The sequence below is a fragment of the Trichinella spiralis genome (assembly GCF_000181795.1).
Source record: "Trichinella spiralis strain ISS 195 chromosome Unknown Scfld5, whole genome shotgun sequence".
NCBI lineage: Eukaryota > Metazoa > Nematoda > Enoplea > Trichinellida > Trichinellidae > Trichinella > Trichinella spiralis.
In genome coordinates this window covers 43,420-60,682 of record NW_003526944.1, presented here as the reverse complement: position 1 = coordinate 60,682, position 17,263 = coordinate 43,420, and the positions used below count along the sequence as shown (strand labels likewise).

Below are 17,263 nucleotides of genomic sequence, written 5' to 3'. Positions count from 1 at the left end.
CATTACTACAGTATTCCGTTTAATCGACCCAAACATTTATCGCATCAACGCAAGAAAATGTCGGGTCATGACCGAATTTGTGATTAGCATTTCAAGCTGACAATGTTTATTTGAAAATTTTTTTTCAATTACTTTTTTGTGCAATATAAGAACAAAATAACCATACAATTTCAGTTGATGCAATTGTAAAAATAGCATCATCTTTGTAAGAGAATAAGAAAACATTGATTTATAGATTTTTTCAATTCACCCTATTAGCAATAGTTGAGAAAAAGGAAGTACTAGGTTATTGCGAATGATGATGATGAAAAATAATGCGCAAAAGTAAAGCAGAAAGGAATTAAATATTAAAAAAAATAAATTTATAAAATAAAAAATTAATATATATTTCAGCATTTAAATTTATGCGTTGCATTACTTGTTTGTTCAACGACATTACTTATGTATTATGGTTATTATTATTGTATACAAGTGAAATCGGATCACGGGCAATACATGAGATTAGGACAAAGAGAGAAGTGGCAAGAATAATAAACATCATCTGTGTATTTCTGACATACTATTTCAATTAGCAATCAGCTTAAGATGTTCTTCTCATATGCAATATATACATATATACATTATTACGTTAATGTTAATATATTGAGAGAAAAATTTAATGCAAATTATACAAGAAAGAAAAGCAAAGAAGAAGAGTTTTTTGTTACCGTCTCAGTTGCATCTCTTGACTTTCTTCAGCCCGTTGTCTTTGAAGCACCTGTTCAATAATTTGTCGTTCCTCTTCGGTCAGATGACTGAGATCAGGCATTGTTGCGTCGGCCATGTTCACTTGCGACAGGAAGAAGAGGAAGCTTGTTGAAGAGAAAAAACTGCTGCTGGTAAATCAAAGATGTTGTTCTAGTGGCTGCTACAGTGGTTGGATTGTGATCAGCAGTCGTAGTCATGTAGAAAAAGGCACCGCAGTTAGCGGCGCCAACGCAGATGAACAGCAATTAATGATTGTTGAATGAAAAAGAAATAGTCGACGAACGAGATGTGAATTTTTGTTCGTCTTGGTTTAAATGAATATTCTTCTGTCTATATGACTGTTTGTATGCCTCTCTCTCTCACACACATACTCTCTCTTTTAGTCTCTATTGGTGTGTGTGTGTGTGTGTGTCTGTATTTGTGAGAGTGTGATTGCGTGTGTCTAAGGGTATGTGCTTGTATGTGTATGTGTGAGAGTGTGTGTGTGTGTGTGTATGCGCGTATATGTAAGTCTGTGTTTGTGTGTGTATGACGTGTTCAAGTCGCGCACGCTGACAATTGAACGATCAACAAGCAGGCTTTGAATGAAAACGACTACGTAATGTTGAGAAGAAGAAGAAGCGTAGTAAATTGACTGGTAATGCTTGACAAATCTTCTCTCACCAATAGTAGAACAAATCTTTTACATTTATAACGTCTTTGTATATATAGATATATATACAAAAATATATACACCTATAAGTATATGTATATATATATATATATATATATTTTATATGTATCTGTGTCTATGTATGTGTATGTATATATCCATCTATCTGTATACGTTTATACGTAATACAAATGGTTTCCTTTTTGAAAGAGAGCAATAAGTTGATTGAAAAGTAGGGAAATGAAATTCACAAAACATGATATTTAACGTGAATCTTCATCGCGAAAAGAATGTATCTCGAGATGAAAAGAAAGAACCTTTTCTTCTCCAAACCCTGAACTTCTTTTTCAGGGCGTGACCTGAGCAAGCAACTCAGCTTAAAGCTAAATGAATGCTGCTTAACTTACTGCAGCAATGGGATAAAAGGAAAGATAGAGAGATGGAAAGTGAGAGAATGGGAGAGAGAGAGAGAGAGAGAGGAGGGAGAGACTGAGATAGAGAGAGAGAGAGAGAGAGAGAGAAAGAGAGAGAGAGACAGAGAGAGAGACGGGGGGGAAAAGAGGGAGTGTATGTATGTATATGATGTTTTGGTGGTGCGCTGCTGCCGCTAAAGCTGTCGTCGTCGCGTGCTGTTTTCCTTTCTTAAATTTAGTTCCAGCGCAGTCGTTGTCGCGCACACGCACGCTCTTTTCCAAAGCTAAAGCTTGGCAGAGGAGGAAAAATCAATTTTTCACGTTTCATATCGCCAAACCCATCTGCATTTGTCTGCTTTAGGGGGAATCGGCTGGCTGCACATACATTAGCGGTAATCGAACGTTGCGAATGCGCCTGCGGATCTGCAGCCAACGCAACAACGCTTGCCAAACTATCTCTACCATTGGCTAGTTTAGCTAAATTAGCAAGATGCATAGCACGCAGTTAGCTTTTTAACTCACCTATCTGTCAACGTTGTTGTTGCTGTACTCAGTCTTATTTATTCTTACCTTTTTTCATTGGATGATTTCTCATGTGCCATAAAATTATACGATTTTTTAAACCAGTAGTTTTAAAAATATTTTCAATTTTGAATTTTAGCATACCTCTCTCTCTCTCTCTCCTTCTGGATGCTTGTAAGGATAACACAGAAGTATAAACAAAAAGATTTTTATTTGAAAGCAAAAAAATAGAGAGAGAGAGAGAGAGAGAGAGAGAGAGGAAAAAAAAGAATTTAGAATTTCCTTTATTTACTTCTTTGTTATTTCGAAACTAGGCTTCAGATTTGAAATTTAAAGTGATGCTGTTGGCAATGTTATTGCTAGGATGACAGAAATCAATCTTATTCAAATAAAAAAGTTAACTGTGGAAATTTGCACTACTCTTATTCGCCAGTTGTTGTTGGTTTTTAAGTTTTCAAATTTGCATTTCACTATTTTAACGTTAAAATACGTTCTTATTTTTTCTTTTCAAAATTAATATTATTTTTTCTTTATTGCAATTATTTGAAATGTTAATTAAAGAAATGTTTTCTGCTCGTTAAGCATTGGAATCGATGGAAAGATAACAATGTCGCTTATTTTACAATGAAATATTTGTTATTTACTTTTTTATTTAAATTTTTATAATTAGTATACAACAATAATGGCAGTAAGTAGAAGATCTTTAAAATATCATACACTGAAAATTCATTTAATCAGTGTTTATTTGAACACGTCGTGTTTAAAATATCCATAAGTAATGTTGTACCTAAAGGTTGTTATTTCTTAATTTTAGCAAAGCGCAGAGTTGTTGGTGCTGAATAATAATGCAAAGTATTGAAAGTTAAGTAAATTATGGCCATAAAATTTTTGTATTTTTTTTACTTTTTTATTTTGTAAGAAACTGATAGTGAAACTTTATTTAGCTTCGTAAATTAACAATTTGACGACGACAATTTTCTTATAACAAATACATTGTAATGCAAAGATTGAAATGACATATTTGAATAGATGTGGCTTGAAACGCAGCTGCGAATGGAACATAACTGTTTCCAGTGTTTTAAGTTGCTTAGTTGCAAAGATTAGAAGTTTTAATTTCTTTTAAATTAAAAATATGATATGAGCAGGTTGATGATTTTATCAATAAGGAATTTTGTTCTATCCATCTTGCAAATAATTCACAACTAACTTATGACAAGCAATCATACCATCCCCACTGTTGAGCACTTTCTGCAGTTTAGCCGGCGGTAAAGTGTTTAAAGTGACGTTGTAAATTTGAATAGTTTGGAATATGATCTGTCCCTGAAATTGATCACTGTTATTTTCATTATGCAGCAGTGCGAGACAAATTCTTAAAAAAAACCAAATCAGAAAAATACCTTGTTTCCATGTTTGCTCCAAAAGTCAGGGTCGATATCAGCGTTTTCTAGAAATTCATCCAAAGTAGGTGTACAGAAGTGCCACTCGATTGAATTGTAAGTGCCTTTGTCAATTCCTCTGTCGCAGTCGAATCGTTCTCCATCAACTTGAAGTGAGAATAGTTCGTTCATACCTGGTGATTTGTTGCAGAGTCCACAATAAATGCTATTTTTAAAGAAAGGAAATTATTTATTATTAATTTAAAAAATGAAAGGAAAAAGTTATAATAATAATTATTATTATATGTTATATACCACGATCCAGTTCCTCCGCATTTTGTGCGTGGATCAAAATTGCTGCACTTTTCAGGTGCACCTCTGGTGCCAAGTTGGCTGCGTACGTAGATTTGAATTTCACCTTGTATTTCCTTGAACACTTCAACTTCACCTCGAATCTTATAGCAACCGAATTCTTTTTTTGGGTCAGGTACAAGTTCAGCTATACGTGAAGACGGGAAACGAATTCGTTCGTCCCATCTTCCTGAAATATGCCATTATTAATATAAAAGTAGCTTTGAATGATTGATATTTTTATGAACTATGAAGTAATGGAAATTTTGTACATTATGGTAGCTTCAAAGAGGAAATTATTATTACTTTTACTTTTTTAGTTTAGAAATAGCAAAGAATAGTTTTTTGTCAGAATTGCAATCTCTGTCTGTTATGGTTTGTTTATTCATTATGTTATTTTATTAATAAATAAATTAATAATAATAATAATTGTTATTTATTAGTTTAATTTTTAAAATTCTATTTTAAACACTGCATGCATTGCATGTATGTATTGCAAATTCAGTGCATGACTTTTTAGGGTTTGTTATATACGTACTTTGAGCAGATGCATATATGCATATTATTATGAAATCAATTTCATGATGTGTTATTGTTCTATATTTAACTTGTAAAACTGGGTTTTCATGCTTTTACACGTTTCACGCTTGTTTTGGAGAACTGTAAAGTGTGCTTTAGCATGGAACTCCGGTAATTTTCCTTATGCTCATTTTTATGTCTAGTTTTGCAACTAGTCTTGCCGAGAGCTGTTTTACATTGCTGAGGGGGTACATATGCCCGTCAGCTTTTAGCGGAAGCAATGTCGACCGCGCATAAAAATTATCACCTATCAATACAGTTTTTCTGTGCATAATTATTGGGTTTTAAAATTGATAGCAGTCTAACCCGTGCCTTTTATTTCTATAAAAATTATGCGCTTGTCAGTTATCTGTCCTCTGTAATATAATTTTGAAATGTAAATTGCTTATTTATATTTTTAAAGCAGTGCAATGGCATTCAACAGGATGGTAACGTTTAACAGTATGACCATAGCATATCATAATTCAATAATACGCAATTATTATGCCCTCACTGTGGACTTATGTTACTTACTGTATTTATTAAGCAAAAACATTAAGAGAAAATTCAGTTGAAATTTAATCATATAAATGTGCATACACACACGCAAACACACGAAACGTAAAAGAGTAGGTCAGAGAGTGTTGGAAAAGTATATGAGCAAGGAAAAGTGGAATGAAAAATGAATAAAGTGAAACAAAATAAATACTGAACGCTAGATGAATGTCATTAATTTTTCTGATATTATATGTCAATGTTAAAGAAACACTGTTTACGAAATGGTCAAGTAAAGTATTTGCAACTTATCAATTCAATTCAGTTAGTGAAACTTTGCATTTTAGAGTAACTTGAAATCTTTTCAACTATCATTTTAAATAGAAATTTAAATGTTATTCATTCGTTTTAACACAAGTTATATTACAGTTTCATAAAAAATATGTAAAAAAGTGTTTCATAAGAAGTTGTTAAAGGAAAACATTTTAAAGTTATTATTGTAGAATAGCGTGTAATGGACGTAATTTTACCTTTTCTGCAAGGTTTGTGCGAAAGCAGCTCTATAGCAAGTCTTCTGTTACCTCCAAGGGAATTCGACTCTTCGATACATTGTAGTGGCCTGTAGAGTAGAAGCAAGGTGACCAGTATTTGCAAGCTTGTCATGAACTGTTTCATATGTCAATTTGGTGCACAATTCAGAACTGTTCACAAAGCACGTGCCATTCAAATTTTCTTGTTCATCTGTCGGCTAGGAAGGAGTTAAGGAAAGTAGACTGACTTAAGCGGAAGATGTAATGTGGTTGAAATGGGCCACCTATGCTAACCGGTGTGCTCGATTTTGCAGCAGGGTTACATTGAAACTAGTTATCCCAAATTTGTTGCATCGCATTTAAACTCATTAGAACAAAATTCTTTGACATGCGAGGACGCAGACAATAAAACAGCGGCACATTTTGCAAATATTTTATTTAGTTCTTACAATTTTAGGGCGCATGTTTTCTTCTGGTACCCATTTTCAGCTGCTATATCATTGCTGTTGCAAAAACAGTATTTCCCAGTAAGGTAATCTTTTAGTGAGTGAGCTATGGAAATTACATCACACACATACATATTTACACAACATGTACATGTACATTTATTTATTTAATTTCTTGACATAACAGTTTTTTTCCAATACACGTAGCCGGTTTAATGAAGCGACTTTTAAATTTTTCAGTTTTTAAATACTTTTGCTATAATTATAGCTTAAATTAAGATATCAATTTTTATTAACTATATGTAAAATATTTACAATCAGCTTATAGTTTTTAAGTGCTAAGCTTTATTTATTTTTCTCAATTAGTCAAATTCTTATAATGTCTTCTTGTATTTGCTTTTCTGAGTATGAATGATTTGTCGCACTGCACTGTTGTGTGTCTAAAGATTTGACCAGGGAAAATTGTAATTTAAGCAAAGGAAAAAATTTTCTGATTAAGCATAGTAAAAAAGTGTTGTTTATTTTATTGTTGTTTCAGTTAAGTTTGAAATGAATAGTTGGATGAAATGAAAAAAATGAACAATTCAAGCTATTACAAGAACATTTTCAAAAATTAGGAAAAAATGTTTTGTCTTAATTATTTCTGTTCATTAAAACACTGGGAATTATGAAGACACCGTTTTTGCACTGGTGTGTGAGAAAATAATACAAATTGAACAAAATAAAGTCTTGTAAATGGACTAGATTGAATTTCATGATAGTAAGTCCTTTGCTAGATTATAAATTTCGCTTTGTATTGCAAACACAGTCAAACTTGTTCAGGATTTGTATCTTTAGTCAACTGTAGGTCCTTGGCCCAATACCATACCCATAAATCAGAAAACAGAGTGGCAGTTTTCAGTGCACCACTTAAACCAAAAAACCTGAAAGATTCAGTGAAAATATAAAACTGGAAAATAATGAAAAATTCAAAAGATTGTGCTATTAATACCAGAAACGCAACCGATCAGGATTATATGCTGTACAGTTGCCTTTATCCTCACAACTTTTGTTCCATATTAAACAACTGGCGTCAAATATATGTCCATAAACTGTCGGTGCTGGCATTGTACCTGTATTATTTATAAGTGAAAACATTTTAAATTATCTAGTTAGAACGTTACTATTACTGATGAGACTGATTATGCAGGCGCTGAAGCCTAAGGCAACAGATCTGTGTTGTGAAGGGACGGATCGCAAAACTAGAAGTACAGATGGTACAACGACACTTCCTGAAACAACGGACGCAATTGACGATACAACAAAAAATGCAATCATTGGCCAATAGCAGTCATCTTTGCACCAATCTCGACTAGCACTTGTTCCATTGGAAATACAGTCGCAGTTGTGAAATTCCTGTAAATTAATGGTTTGTCGATCAATGCATCAAATATGATAATTGAATATGGTTACGAATTGAAAGTTTTGTCGTGATTTAAGTGTAATATTTCGGCATCCTGCATGACAAGGGGAATAATAAATGAATGAACCACTGCGATCACAAACAGGGAACATTTCTGAATTGTCACACTGACAGTCAATGTTACACTGCGTAGTGTAGTTGAATCCATTCATCCTTAATATGTATTGCATGTGAGACGATGAAAAGTAGTTCAGGTCCAATTCAGAAAAATGCTTTTATAATTTACTGCTTGTAATAGAAATTTGAGAGATTTTTGAATATTAAAAAACGAATGAAAATAAACACTGTACTTACAGACCCTGTTTACCCAGAGAATTTATAACAGAATGGCATGAAATTAAAGTATGGGTTAGTGTTAATATTCCGCTGACCAGTGAACAGATTGCAATATAAGCAGCTGCTTTTCGGCCATTTAGCTTGAACCTTTTTAAAATAATACTCCCTAAAACGACCCCAATTGCATACAACAAAACGCCAGTAATTCCTGAAAAAAAGAATAGCACGAAACATTTATTAATGAGTTATTCGTTTTTGTTGAGTTGATTTGGAATTTCATTGGCTAGGTTTCTACTGTTCAATATTACCTAAATATAAATTGCCTACGAACTGTGGCAGACCGAAATGGTTTTCAAGATACTTTGGTTGAAAAACTACCATGCCTTTCATAGCGAATGCTTCAATAAGCCGGCCAAAGTTAGAACCAGTGAAAACAGGACATCGCAGAATGATCAGTATTGTAAAAAAAAATTCTAAATATACATATTTATGTTTACAGTATTGGAAAGAAAATTGCCCACTAACTTTTGGTCTCTGCCCAAGCATTGGATGGTTCGATCTTAGATAATGCGGATGATTTACGTTTAGATGACATTGTTGGATGTGCATCCGCGTGATCGATCATAATTAATGGCTGGGCAGCGGATGTTGATTTCACTTCTAATTCATTGTTATGTAATTCAGCAATGTTCGTCTTCTTCATTTCAGTTCTCGGAAAAAGCAACAATCCTATACTGGGTGGAAAGAGAAGGAAAGCGATGAGTAAGAAGCCCAACCACCATGCTCCAATCCAATTTTTGTCCATAACTGTTATGCCTGGTGCTTCTGAAATATTTTTTTAAAAATTAACGAAAGAACAAATTGATAAAGGTGAAAAAAATGAAAACGATATTACCTTTCAGAGTTAAGTAAATTTTATTGCATCCAGCTCCAAGTATGAAGCCAAGAGCAGGTCCCATTACTCGAGTGAAAAATACAACTGCTGCAAATAAATTATTATTATTAACACAGTTGTATATCAGATTTGAAAATTTTTGAATTTAAAATTTAATTTTCTTATTAAATACATGACAGAGAATGTTTGTATTCGTAAATTGTAAAATTGTCAGTAAAGTGGAAAGGTTTTGAAAATCAGTTGTTATTATTTATTAGTAATTGTTATCCATTAATTATTCAGTTATAAGTATCATCAGTTATTATTGTATGGCTGTGTTTAATAAATTGAATTTTGAAGTAGGGAAAAGAAAATTGAAATTTAAAATTGTATGTAGAAAATTAAAATTTTTTGAATGATTATCACTATATTTGGTATATCAATAAAATATGAAGCAAAATGATTGTACCATAAGTGAAAAAGAACAAAATGCATAATTTACCAAAATATAATGGCGTGTTATTTTTATTTGCATTGTCATCAATCAGCGGGATGCCAAGTGTCCACGGCATGCTATGACCAATCCCTATTAATACTATTCCGAAGCCAATAATGCCAACGGCAAAAATATCTGTATTCAGTGTTTTGCATTTGTTTTTTTCCAGGATGGCTTTAACAGATGTTACTATTTCATTGCAAAAAGCGAATGGTAGTTGTGCAGAAGACATTAACCTTTTCATCTTATTGGATGACAATCGTTCATCTATAGCCGCGTTCATTTCTTTGGAAATGATGGAGGCTAGATCAGAGAAATTTCCTTTGCGTAATAATACATCCGAAAAAAGTGATTGCAACTTATTTGATACTTTTATTGTTCGTCGTTTGTTTCTGTAAATTGTCTCAGTGACGCTGTCCATTGGATCAATTATTACGTCTTCAATGTCACTTATGAAATAAGTTTCATCTATTGCATGATGATGTGTACCATAATCATCAATAAGATGTTCTGACATTTCAAAATTCATTTCATCCCCATTTATAGCTTCTATTAACGAACGTTTTAAGGAATGGTGTTTTTTATTTTGTTCTTGTTGCTCTTTTTCCGGGAAAAAGTCGAATAAACTGTCCAATTGTGACCACTGAAAAGCATCTGTGTATTGCATCATCATGGTGAAATTTTTAACCCAGTTTGGCAAACGAGGTCCCAAGTGTTTGTGCTTCAAAAGCTTACTAGGCGTGTCGATATCTTCTTCTTTGATGAAATAATTTTTTTTCAATTCTTCTTTAATAATAGTTTCATTGTATAATGATGGTTTGTATGGAAACATGAAATATGGCAATGCAATAATAATGCATGCTAAAGAGATAAGAATGCAACCAGAACCAATCCACCTTGCACGATTTCCTTTGCTTCCTACATAAGCTAATAGTACAACAGTTAGTATGTAGCCTATATCGCCAGCTGATACAATAGTGCCTGATAATTTGCTTGGAATTTGGAAGTGTCGTTCAATACTTTGTAATGCGCTGACAAATAATGTGAACGAAGCAGTTTCCAAAGCGAAACAAATGCAAAACAAGCAGAGAAAAGATGAAATGTTTGCGTGACGATAAATGCAGTCTTGAAAGCTAAGATAATAGATAAAAACAATATTGTTTGAAAAATTGTATAATTTTAAAATAATCAGTGAAGTTTTGGTTAACGTCATCTATTTTTTTTGGTTGAAGTTTTTATTTTTCTTACCTCATTGTAAAGATCTTTTCTGTTGGTAGTTTGTAAAGGTTTTCGTTGTCACGACTGCAGATGCTGAAAATTTGTGCAATGTCAAGTTGGTCAGGAATTTTTCATTAGCAAGGATTGTTGGCAAACACGTAAACAGGGTAGTGACGGGGCAGTGCGCAAACATCTTCTTGATATTACTGGCCACGGCTTAACCGGATGATTGTTGCTTCTGCAATGTAATTTTCATTTTCAAATCAAACTATGCATTCTGTATATGCTTCTGTTAAGCATATTACAATATTATTTTTGCTATATACATACGTGTGTGTGTGTGTCTGCATATTTATCTATTCATTTAAATATCCTAATGGCATTTATTTTCAATAATGAAATAATAATCATTTCATTAGAAATATTAACGCATATTTCTGTTTGAACATTTAATTTTATATAAATTTAAAATGTCTAAGAAGTTAAAAAAATTCCATGGTCAATAATTTTATTTTGTTTCTGTAAATGTTAGTAATAAATGTATTTTTTATTAATTTAGTTGAAGATTACTCAATTTTCTGGTTTTCCTAAATTTATATATTGCCTTAGCTATTTTTACTCAAACCAGAAGAGTTCTAAGCGATTGATCAATAATCCGTTTTTTTCAATACTTTTCTTGCATGTGTAACAATATAGAAAACAATGAAAGATTGCGCTTCATTAAACTGGAAAGCTTATGTTGATTATTTTAAGTTGTTGAGAAATAAATAGGTACACACACACACACATATATATATATATATATATATATATATAGACAGGTGGATGGCTGGAGGTAATCAACAAAAAACAGCAGAAATCAGAAAAATAAAGTAAAAATTGCTGGCATATTTTTCGTGCCCATTAAAAGTACTATTTATAGCATTTTAAAAAGCGTAAACTTGGAATTTAAGATGAGTGATTTAGCATTTCAAATTGATAATGAATATAGAATTTAAATTGAATTTACATTTTAAATGAAATGTATTATTCAAACTTGTTGCGACTTCAGCGATTATTTATATTTTTGCTATGACTTTATACGTTTTTTCTCATTACAGTATGTACTGACAATGATCATTTGATGAAATAATAACTCTTATGACTGCGTTCATGCAAATTATTATATTTTGGGATGTATTTTTGAAAAAAAGTTGAGAGTTAATTTTGATTTTAGTAAAATGTTAAAATCAGATTTTTTTTAAATAAAACATAATTTAAATTTAATAATTTGATGCTGTTCGATGTTCCACATTTCACCGATTGAGTGCAATAAATTTTGGCCACTCAGACGGAATACATTTTGCGTAAGAGTGCGTAAGGTAAATTGCTGCTAACGCCACACTGATAAACAGATGTCACGTTTGTGTTTGATTGTTTAAGAAAAATCTATTACTAGTAGAAGTGCATTGTGAAATCAAGTTTTGAACTTTTTTCATAACAGATGGCTGAATCATCGTTTCGGAAAAGTAAATTTGAAATTAGAAAAAATGTCATCTTATTAAATTTGATTGATTCAAATTTTTATGCATATTGTTTTATTTCAAATAAAAATATCGAAATCAAATCGAAAATTCAAAATGGACTTTTTAAAAATGAATATCGATTATTAATAGGTAGAATATTTTAAGTGTGCATTTTGAATTTTTGCAATGCAGAGCATAAATTTGAATCGATTAATTTTATGATAATAATTTATTTATAATTAAATGAAATGCGCATTAAGAATGTTAATTGTTGTTATATTGATTGATTTCAGTTCTTAATTATTACAATAATACAAAGATTTTCTTTTATTTTTTTACTGTTTAATTTTAATTTAATACAAATTTGCATTGACTACATGAGTTTAAAAATAAATCCAACATTTAATTTAAACTATGTATTTTTCGAATTATTTAATCTTTTCGTGAACTATATTATTACTGTGTATTGCGCAAATCATCAATGATTGTTGAATTTCATAGACAAAATGAACTTTTTATTATTATCAATTTTTCTTTCAGAGCTGCTATGAATTGTTGCTTATCATTTGTAATTTTTCAACTTATCTTATCAAATAAGAAAGTGTACATTGTTCTTAAAAAAGTGACATAAAGTATATTTAACGTTGATGCATGCATAGATATTGGTGAAATGCGAATGAATTGAACTGTACATGAAAAGAAAGCAAACAAAGTCATTTATCAGTTCAAATGTAGAACTTTTATTATAATAATTTGAAAATGTTTAATTATTGCTTTTTTAAATGTGATTACAAGTATTTGATATATAATTCTTAAATTGTTGAAAAATGAAAATGAAAACGCATTTGTCCGTATGTATTAAGCTGAATACTATCGATTTTGACGAATTCATTAATATTCAAATAGAGAAAATGAAATGCTTATAAGAGCATAATTTTTGATTGGAAAACTTTGTAAAAGTATTTTAACTTTTCAAAAAATTATAAACTTTTCAATACAGCCCAAGCTATTCTCAAAATAATAAAAAGTGTTATTGCGAGTATGAGTTTTTATTTTATACTTATTATTTCACAATTTAATAGTCAGATGGTGAGTTTTTGACAAAAATAATGATATATTTAAGAGAAATAGGAATTTTGATTTGTTTATTTTCGAAGCATTTTTTACCAAAAATAATTTTACAAATTTTGTTCAGAATTTTTTTCAGCATTTATTTAATTCAATATTCAAAATATTTTTACATGAAAACTTGTCACAGAGTTTGTAGGTTGATAATCATGTATGCAGAATTGAAAAAAAATTTATTCTAAAATATCTCTGAATGGAATTGCGCATTCACGGTATTTAAAATTGCACGTTTAAAGTAATGGTTTTGTTTATTATAAATTTATTTGTTTTTAATGCAATTATTTATCTATGGATAATATGTTATTTCGTTTAGTTTTGTATAGTTCCCTTCAGTTCAGTTCAGTTCATTTCAATTTATGCCTAAGTAAACTGCTGCTTTGAAGGTGTGTTTAAGAGATGAAATGAAGTTTGATGTTTGCATTTCATGTAAACTTTTGCCATTTAATACAACAATAATTTTATTAATAAAATTTTGCAAACAATATATATTTGAACCAGCAATAATGCTTTTATGAAACTAGCAATGCTCATGTGATGGTTATATTATTCACATTCTACTGGTTATATAGTATAACAAATTGAATTTGAAACAATAGAAGTAATTATCATTTCAAACGTAGTTTATTCTAAGGCGATTGTTTGATAAAAACATTATTTGCATTAGTTAATATGAAAATTGGATTATGCAAATTTGTGTTGTGTTCAATCGTGTAATGCTATTATTCAACAAGTACAACAAAGCTTGGGAAAAAGTTAGTTTGCGTAATTTTTGTGTGATATTTTTTTGAAGCTTATCAACAAAATATATGATTGTACAAGTGAGTACAATGTTTTCTTTGGGTCAGTTAGCTGGTATTGTTTGCCAACCTTTCGGTCGTGCAGAATATTTGTTGGTTTGTTTGTCAAAGTGCTTGTACTTTTATGATAAGCTCAATGTCTTATCATAGGATAGCTGTTATTGCGGATGTTTTGTAACATTGTGTAAGTATGCTTAAATAAGAAATGACAGAAGCGGAGCAAAATTGCTTGCTCGTGCGTGCAAAAGAGAAAAAGTGGCATTTTGTGGAGATTTTATTTATTTTTGAATTATATTGTTAAGCAGCTTTTTTCTTCTTTTTGAAATTTGCACTGTCGAAGATGGTGAAGTTGAATGCTTTGTGGAAATTTCTGACTGTTTTTTGCGTTTGTTATTTTTTGGAGACGATCACATTTACATATTTGATTAGTGCAGTGCAAAGTATAGAGAGGCAGTTTCAAATTCCAAGCAGATTATCCGGAACTTTGATGTCGTCAAGCGACATCGGTTACGTTCTAACGGTTGTAGTGTTGGCCTATTTTGGTAGCCGAGGAAATCGTGCACGGTGGATTGGTGCAGGCTGTATGTTAATAGCGTTTGCTTGTTTGCTCATTTCTTTGCCGAGTTTTATTTTTCCTCCAGACGATCATCAAGCAAACAATGTGACTTTGGAAAAGTTTGCCGCTTCTGCAGATTTAATCACCATATCTGAAATTGACGAGCCGATTAAATTAATAAAACATCCAACTTTAGGATGTGCAATACTTGAATGGCTTGATAAAACTCGCCGCTTACATCCTGCTGGCTGGATTTGGTCAGTGGAAGATGAAATTCTCTCTTCTGAAACGCTCAACTGTGGAACATCGAATGACACTTTCTTCAAAGAACTTCCTAAATTAATTCAACTTGAACTCATACCTTTTCTGGCTGGCGATTATGATGCATTTGCAAATGCTTTAGTTAATCGATTGAATGAAACGAAAATTCCTTCAAATCAAATGAAATCACTATACGACCATGCAAAAGCATCGTATGCATTCTGTGATCGACTTGTAAACAAACTGAGGACATTTATTGAAACTGTGAAATGTGAAAATGGCACGACAAATCAAGCTGCATTTGCGATTATTTTAATTGGAATCATTTTCATCGGTGTTGGGCACAGCATGCCATGGACTTTGGGAATGCCGTTAATAGACGATTACGTAAAAAAGCGCAACACTCCATTGTATTTTGGTATGCTGAAAATTGAATGAACAAACACACCTTTTACAATGCATTGAATCTTTTTTTAGCTGGAGTGTTTTTCATTCGTATCCTGGGACCAGTACTTGGTTTCATGCTCGGCTCTGTTTGCAATCGCTTTCATTACGATTTGTCATCCATGCCTGGCTTGGATCCGACAGACATTGGTTGGATTGGAGCTTGGTGGCTTGGATTTTTAGTGATTTTTTCATTGCTCTTATTGCCTTCTGCTTTGCTTGTTTGCTTTCCTCCACAAGAAATAGCTAAAAAAACCGAATCTGAATTGCCATCTCAAACCGAACCGATGGTTCAATCTACAAAGTCTTCTTTAGCCAAATCTGAAATGAAAGGTATGTATGTATGTATGTTTTTTTTGAAGAAAAGGAGAACTGAATAATTAACTGAAGATAGTTGTAAATTTATATATTTAACTTTTCATGAAATAATTCAATTGTTAGTACATAATATGGTGAATAATTACATTTTTAGGTTTTCAAGAGTTCATTTCAGTTAGAAATAAGCAAGTTTTTTCAAAAAGAATTCCAAACCACTAACAAACTCTACTTTATTGCTTTTGAAATGGATAACATATTGTCGCACATGAATCGGCTTTAAAATGAACATTTATTATATATACTGAAAGTGAATGTAACGATACGTAATCAATATACTGCTTCAATATTTATTACCAGTACTGTGAGTATAATTAACAACTGGAAGTTTTTTTGCACGTTGATAAATTGATGTCCTTTTTCCAAAAATGGGAAATACTATTTGGGTACTTATTTAAATGTAGAATTACATTGAAATTTAAATCGATGCTATTCCATTTAAATGGTGCACATGTAATTACTGAATTTAAGTCAGTTACAAATGGTACAGTTAAAGCAATGTATTTTTTCAAAATTTAAAAAATCACACAAAAAATATTTTCTTTATTTTCAGCATTTATACAGTCACTGATGATCATTCTGAGAACACCAATTTATACCATAACATTAATTGGTCGAATGTTTGATACATTGGCGTTCAAAGGCTTTTTTGTTTTTCAACCTAAATATATTGAAAGTCAATTTGACATTCCTCAATATAAAGCGAACTTGCTTATTGGTGAGTGAATGATCGATGCGCGCACCTACACACATATAACTTTGTGTGTGTAGTTTTTTTATGATATGCATTTATGCACCCCGGTATTTGCTCTTTTTAATGAAATATTTTATTTCAGGTAGTCTTGGCATAGTTGGTTTTGCTTTGGGTACTGTTACGGGAAGCATAATTATGAGAAAGTTGAGGCTGGAAGGACGTAAAGCAGCCATCTACATTGCATGCTGCTCGATAATTTCTTTCATACTGTCAGTCTCAAAAATTGCTTTAGGTTGTAATTCAGTACTTAGCGAGATTGGCAAACTTGGAAAGTAAGTAATGTTAAATTGTTTTGTATCTGTAATTTTTTCTTGATTTCAGATTAAACAGTTTCAATTATTCAAACAGTTGCAATGAATACTGTGCTTGTGATCGACAAAGTTTATTTCCTGTTTGCAGTGCAAGTGGGCAGCCATTTTTGTCACCTTGTTATGCAGGATGTCGAGAAATTATTAACACTGGCTCTACACTGGTAAGTAAATGAGATAAATTTAATATGCTTCTTTTTGACAAATGTTTCAGAATTTCACCAATTGCTTATGCTTGGATACTGGAAATAGCGCTAGCCGAGCATGGTGTTCAGAAAATTGCAATCAGCCTCTTGCTGTATATTTTATTTTATTTACCATTGGTGGCGTCATATCCGGAACTTCAGTAATTCCTGGTGTGCTTATGGTGCTTCGGTTAGACACATTTTATGATCAATGTAAAGTTCATTTATGAAATGTTTCTTTTCTTGTGATTTCAGATCAATTCCTGTGAAACTTCGTTCTGTTGGTCTTGGGTTAAGTGCCTTTCTGATCAGTTTGTTTTGTATGTTATTCGACTACATTCATAAATTGGATAAAATTATTTTTTCCGAAATAATTAGGTACATTTCCCTCGCCAATCATTTATGGATATATTATTGATGACACATGTTTGCTTTGGAATAAAAAGTGTGGTCAACAAGGCTCTTGCAGCATATACGACTCTGATAAGCTAAGAAATAGGTTTGACTTCAATTTTGTAAACAGCAATATCAATT

General features: G+C 31.7%; 4 protein-coding genes across 4 annotated transcripts; 2 read left to right on the top strand and 2 right to left on the bottom strand.

Annotated features, from left to right (window-relative positions):
• The first annotated feature begins 1,981 nt into the window (after positions 1 to 1,981).
• Tsp_03668 (hypothetical protein) lies at positions 1,982 to 2,321 on the top strand. The gene is made up of 2 exons (XM_003374424.1): positions 1,982 to 2,133; positions 2,174 to 2,321. Exons 1-2 carry the CDS (start codon positions 1,982 to 1,984, stop codon positions 2,319 to 2,321), a joined length of 300 nt encoding a protein of 99 aa, XP_003374472.1.
• Positions 2,322 to 3,510: 1,189 nt separating this feature from the next.
• Tsp_03667 (coatomer subunit beta) lies at positions 3,511 to 5,789 on the bottom strand. The gene is made up of 4 exons (XM_003374423.1): positions 5,645 to 5,789; positions 4,129 to 4,251; positions 3,732 to 3,904; positions 3,511 to 3,654 (listed from the first exon to the last, which is right to left on the bottom strand). Exons 1-4 carry the CDS (start codon positions 5,787 to 5,789, stop codon positions 3,511 to 3,513), a joined length of 585 nt encoding a protein of 194 aa, XP_003374471.1.
• A 1,109-nt stretch (positions 5,790 to 6,898) lies between these two features.
• On the bottom strand, positions 6,899 to 10,766 carry Tsp_03666 (sodium-independent organic anion transporter family protein). Its single transcript, XM_003374422.1, has 11 exons — positions 10,747 to 10,766; positions 10,447 to 10,509; positions 9,205 to 10,331; positions 8,724 to 8,810; positions 8,354 to 8,653; positions 8,137 to 8,301; positions 7,847 to 8,036; positions 7,636 to 7,705; positions 7,260 to 7,485; positions 7,082 to 7,202; positions 6,899 to 7,013 (listed from the first exon to the last, which is right to left on the bottom strand). Exons 1-11 carry the CDS (start codon positions 10,764 to 10,766, stop codon positions 6,899 to 6,901), a joined length of 2,484 nt encoding a protein of 827 aa, XP_003374470.1.
• Positions 10,767 to 14,186: 3,420 nt separating this feature from the next.
• On the top strand, positions 14,187 to 17,147 carry Tsp_03665 (putative kazal-type serine protease inhibitor domain protein). Its single transcript, XM_003374421.1, has 7 exons — positions 14,187 to 15,081; positions 15,141 to 15,440; positions 16,036 to 16,200; positions 16,319 to 16,508; positions 16,558 to 16,708; positions 16,759 to 16,919; positions 16,985 to 17,147. Exons 1-7 carry the CDS (start codon positions 14,187 to 14,189, stop codon positions 17,145 to 17,147), a joined length of 2,025 nt encoding a protein of 674 aa, XP_003374469.1.
• The last annotated feature ends 116 nt before the right edge of the window (positions 17,148 to 17,263 follow it).

What these genes read in the sequence shown, in the direction of transcription:
- Tsp_03666 (XM_003374422.1), bottom strand. Translation starts at nt 10,766, where the DNA reads ATGCAGACACACACACACAC. An exon ending in TAACACGCCATTATATTTTG is followed by an intron (nt 8,811 to 9,204) that starts GTAAATTATGCA and finishes ATTTATTTGCAG; the next exon opens with CAGTTGTATTTTTCACTCGA. An exon ending in AATTTACTTAACTCTGAAAG is followed by an intron (nt 8,654 to 8,723) that starts GTAATATCGTTT and finishes AAAATATTTCAG; the next exon opens with AAGCACCAGGCATAACAGTT.
- Tsp_03667 (XM_003374423.1), bottom strand. Translation starts at nt 5,789, where the DNA reads ATGAAACAGTTCATGACAAGCTTGCAAATACTGGTCACCTTGCTTCTA. An exon ending in AGTGTTCAAGGAAATACAAG is followed by an intron (nt 3,905 to 4,128) that starts GTGAAATTCAAA and finishes ACAAATCACCAG; the next exon opens with GTATGAACGAACTATTCTCA. An exon ending in GGAGCAAACATGGAAACAAG is followed by an intron (nt 3,655 to 3,731) that starts GTATTTTTCTGA and finishes GATCAATTTCAG; the next exon opens with GGACAGATCATATTCCAAAC.
- Tsp_03665 (XM_003374421.1), top strand. Translation starts at nt 14,187, where the DNA reads ATGGTGAAGTTGAATGCTTTGTGGAAATTTCTGACTGTTTTTTGCGTT. An exon ending in TTAACACTGGCTCTACACTG is followed by an intron (nt 16,709 to 16,758) that starts GTAAGTAAATGA and finishes CAAATGTTTCAG; the next exon opens with AATTTCACCAATTGCTTATG. An exon ending in GGTGTGCTTATGGTGCTTCG is followed by an intron (nt 16,920 to 16,984) that starts GTTAGACACATT and finishes TTGTGATTTCAG; the next exon opens with ATCAATTCCTGTGAAACTTC.
- Tsp_03668 (XM_003374424.1), top strand. Translation starts at nt 1,982, where the DNA reads ATGTTTTGGTGGTGCGCTGCTGCCGCTAAAGCTGTCGTCGTCGCGTGC. An exon ending in AGGAAAAATCAATTTTTCAC is followed by an intron (nt 2,134 to 2,173) that starts GTTTCATATCGC and finishes TGTCTGCTTTAG; the next exon opens with GGGGAATCGGCTGGCTGCAC.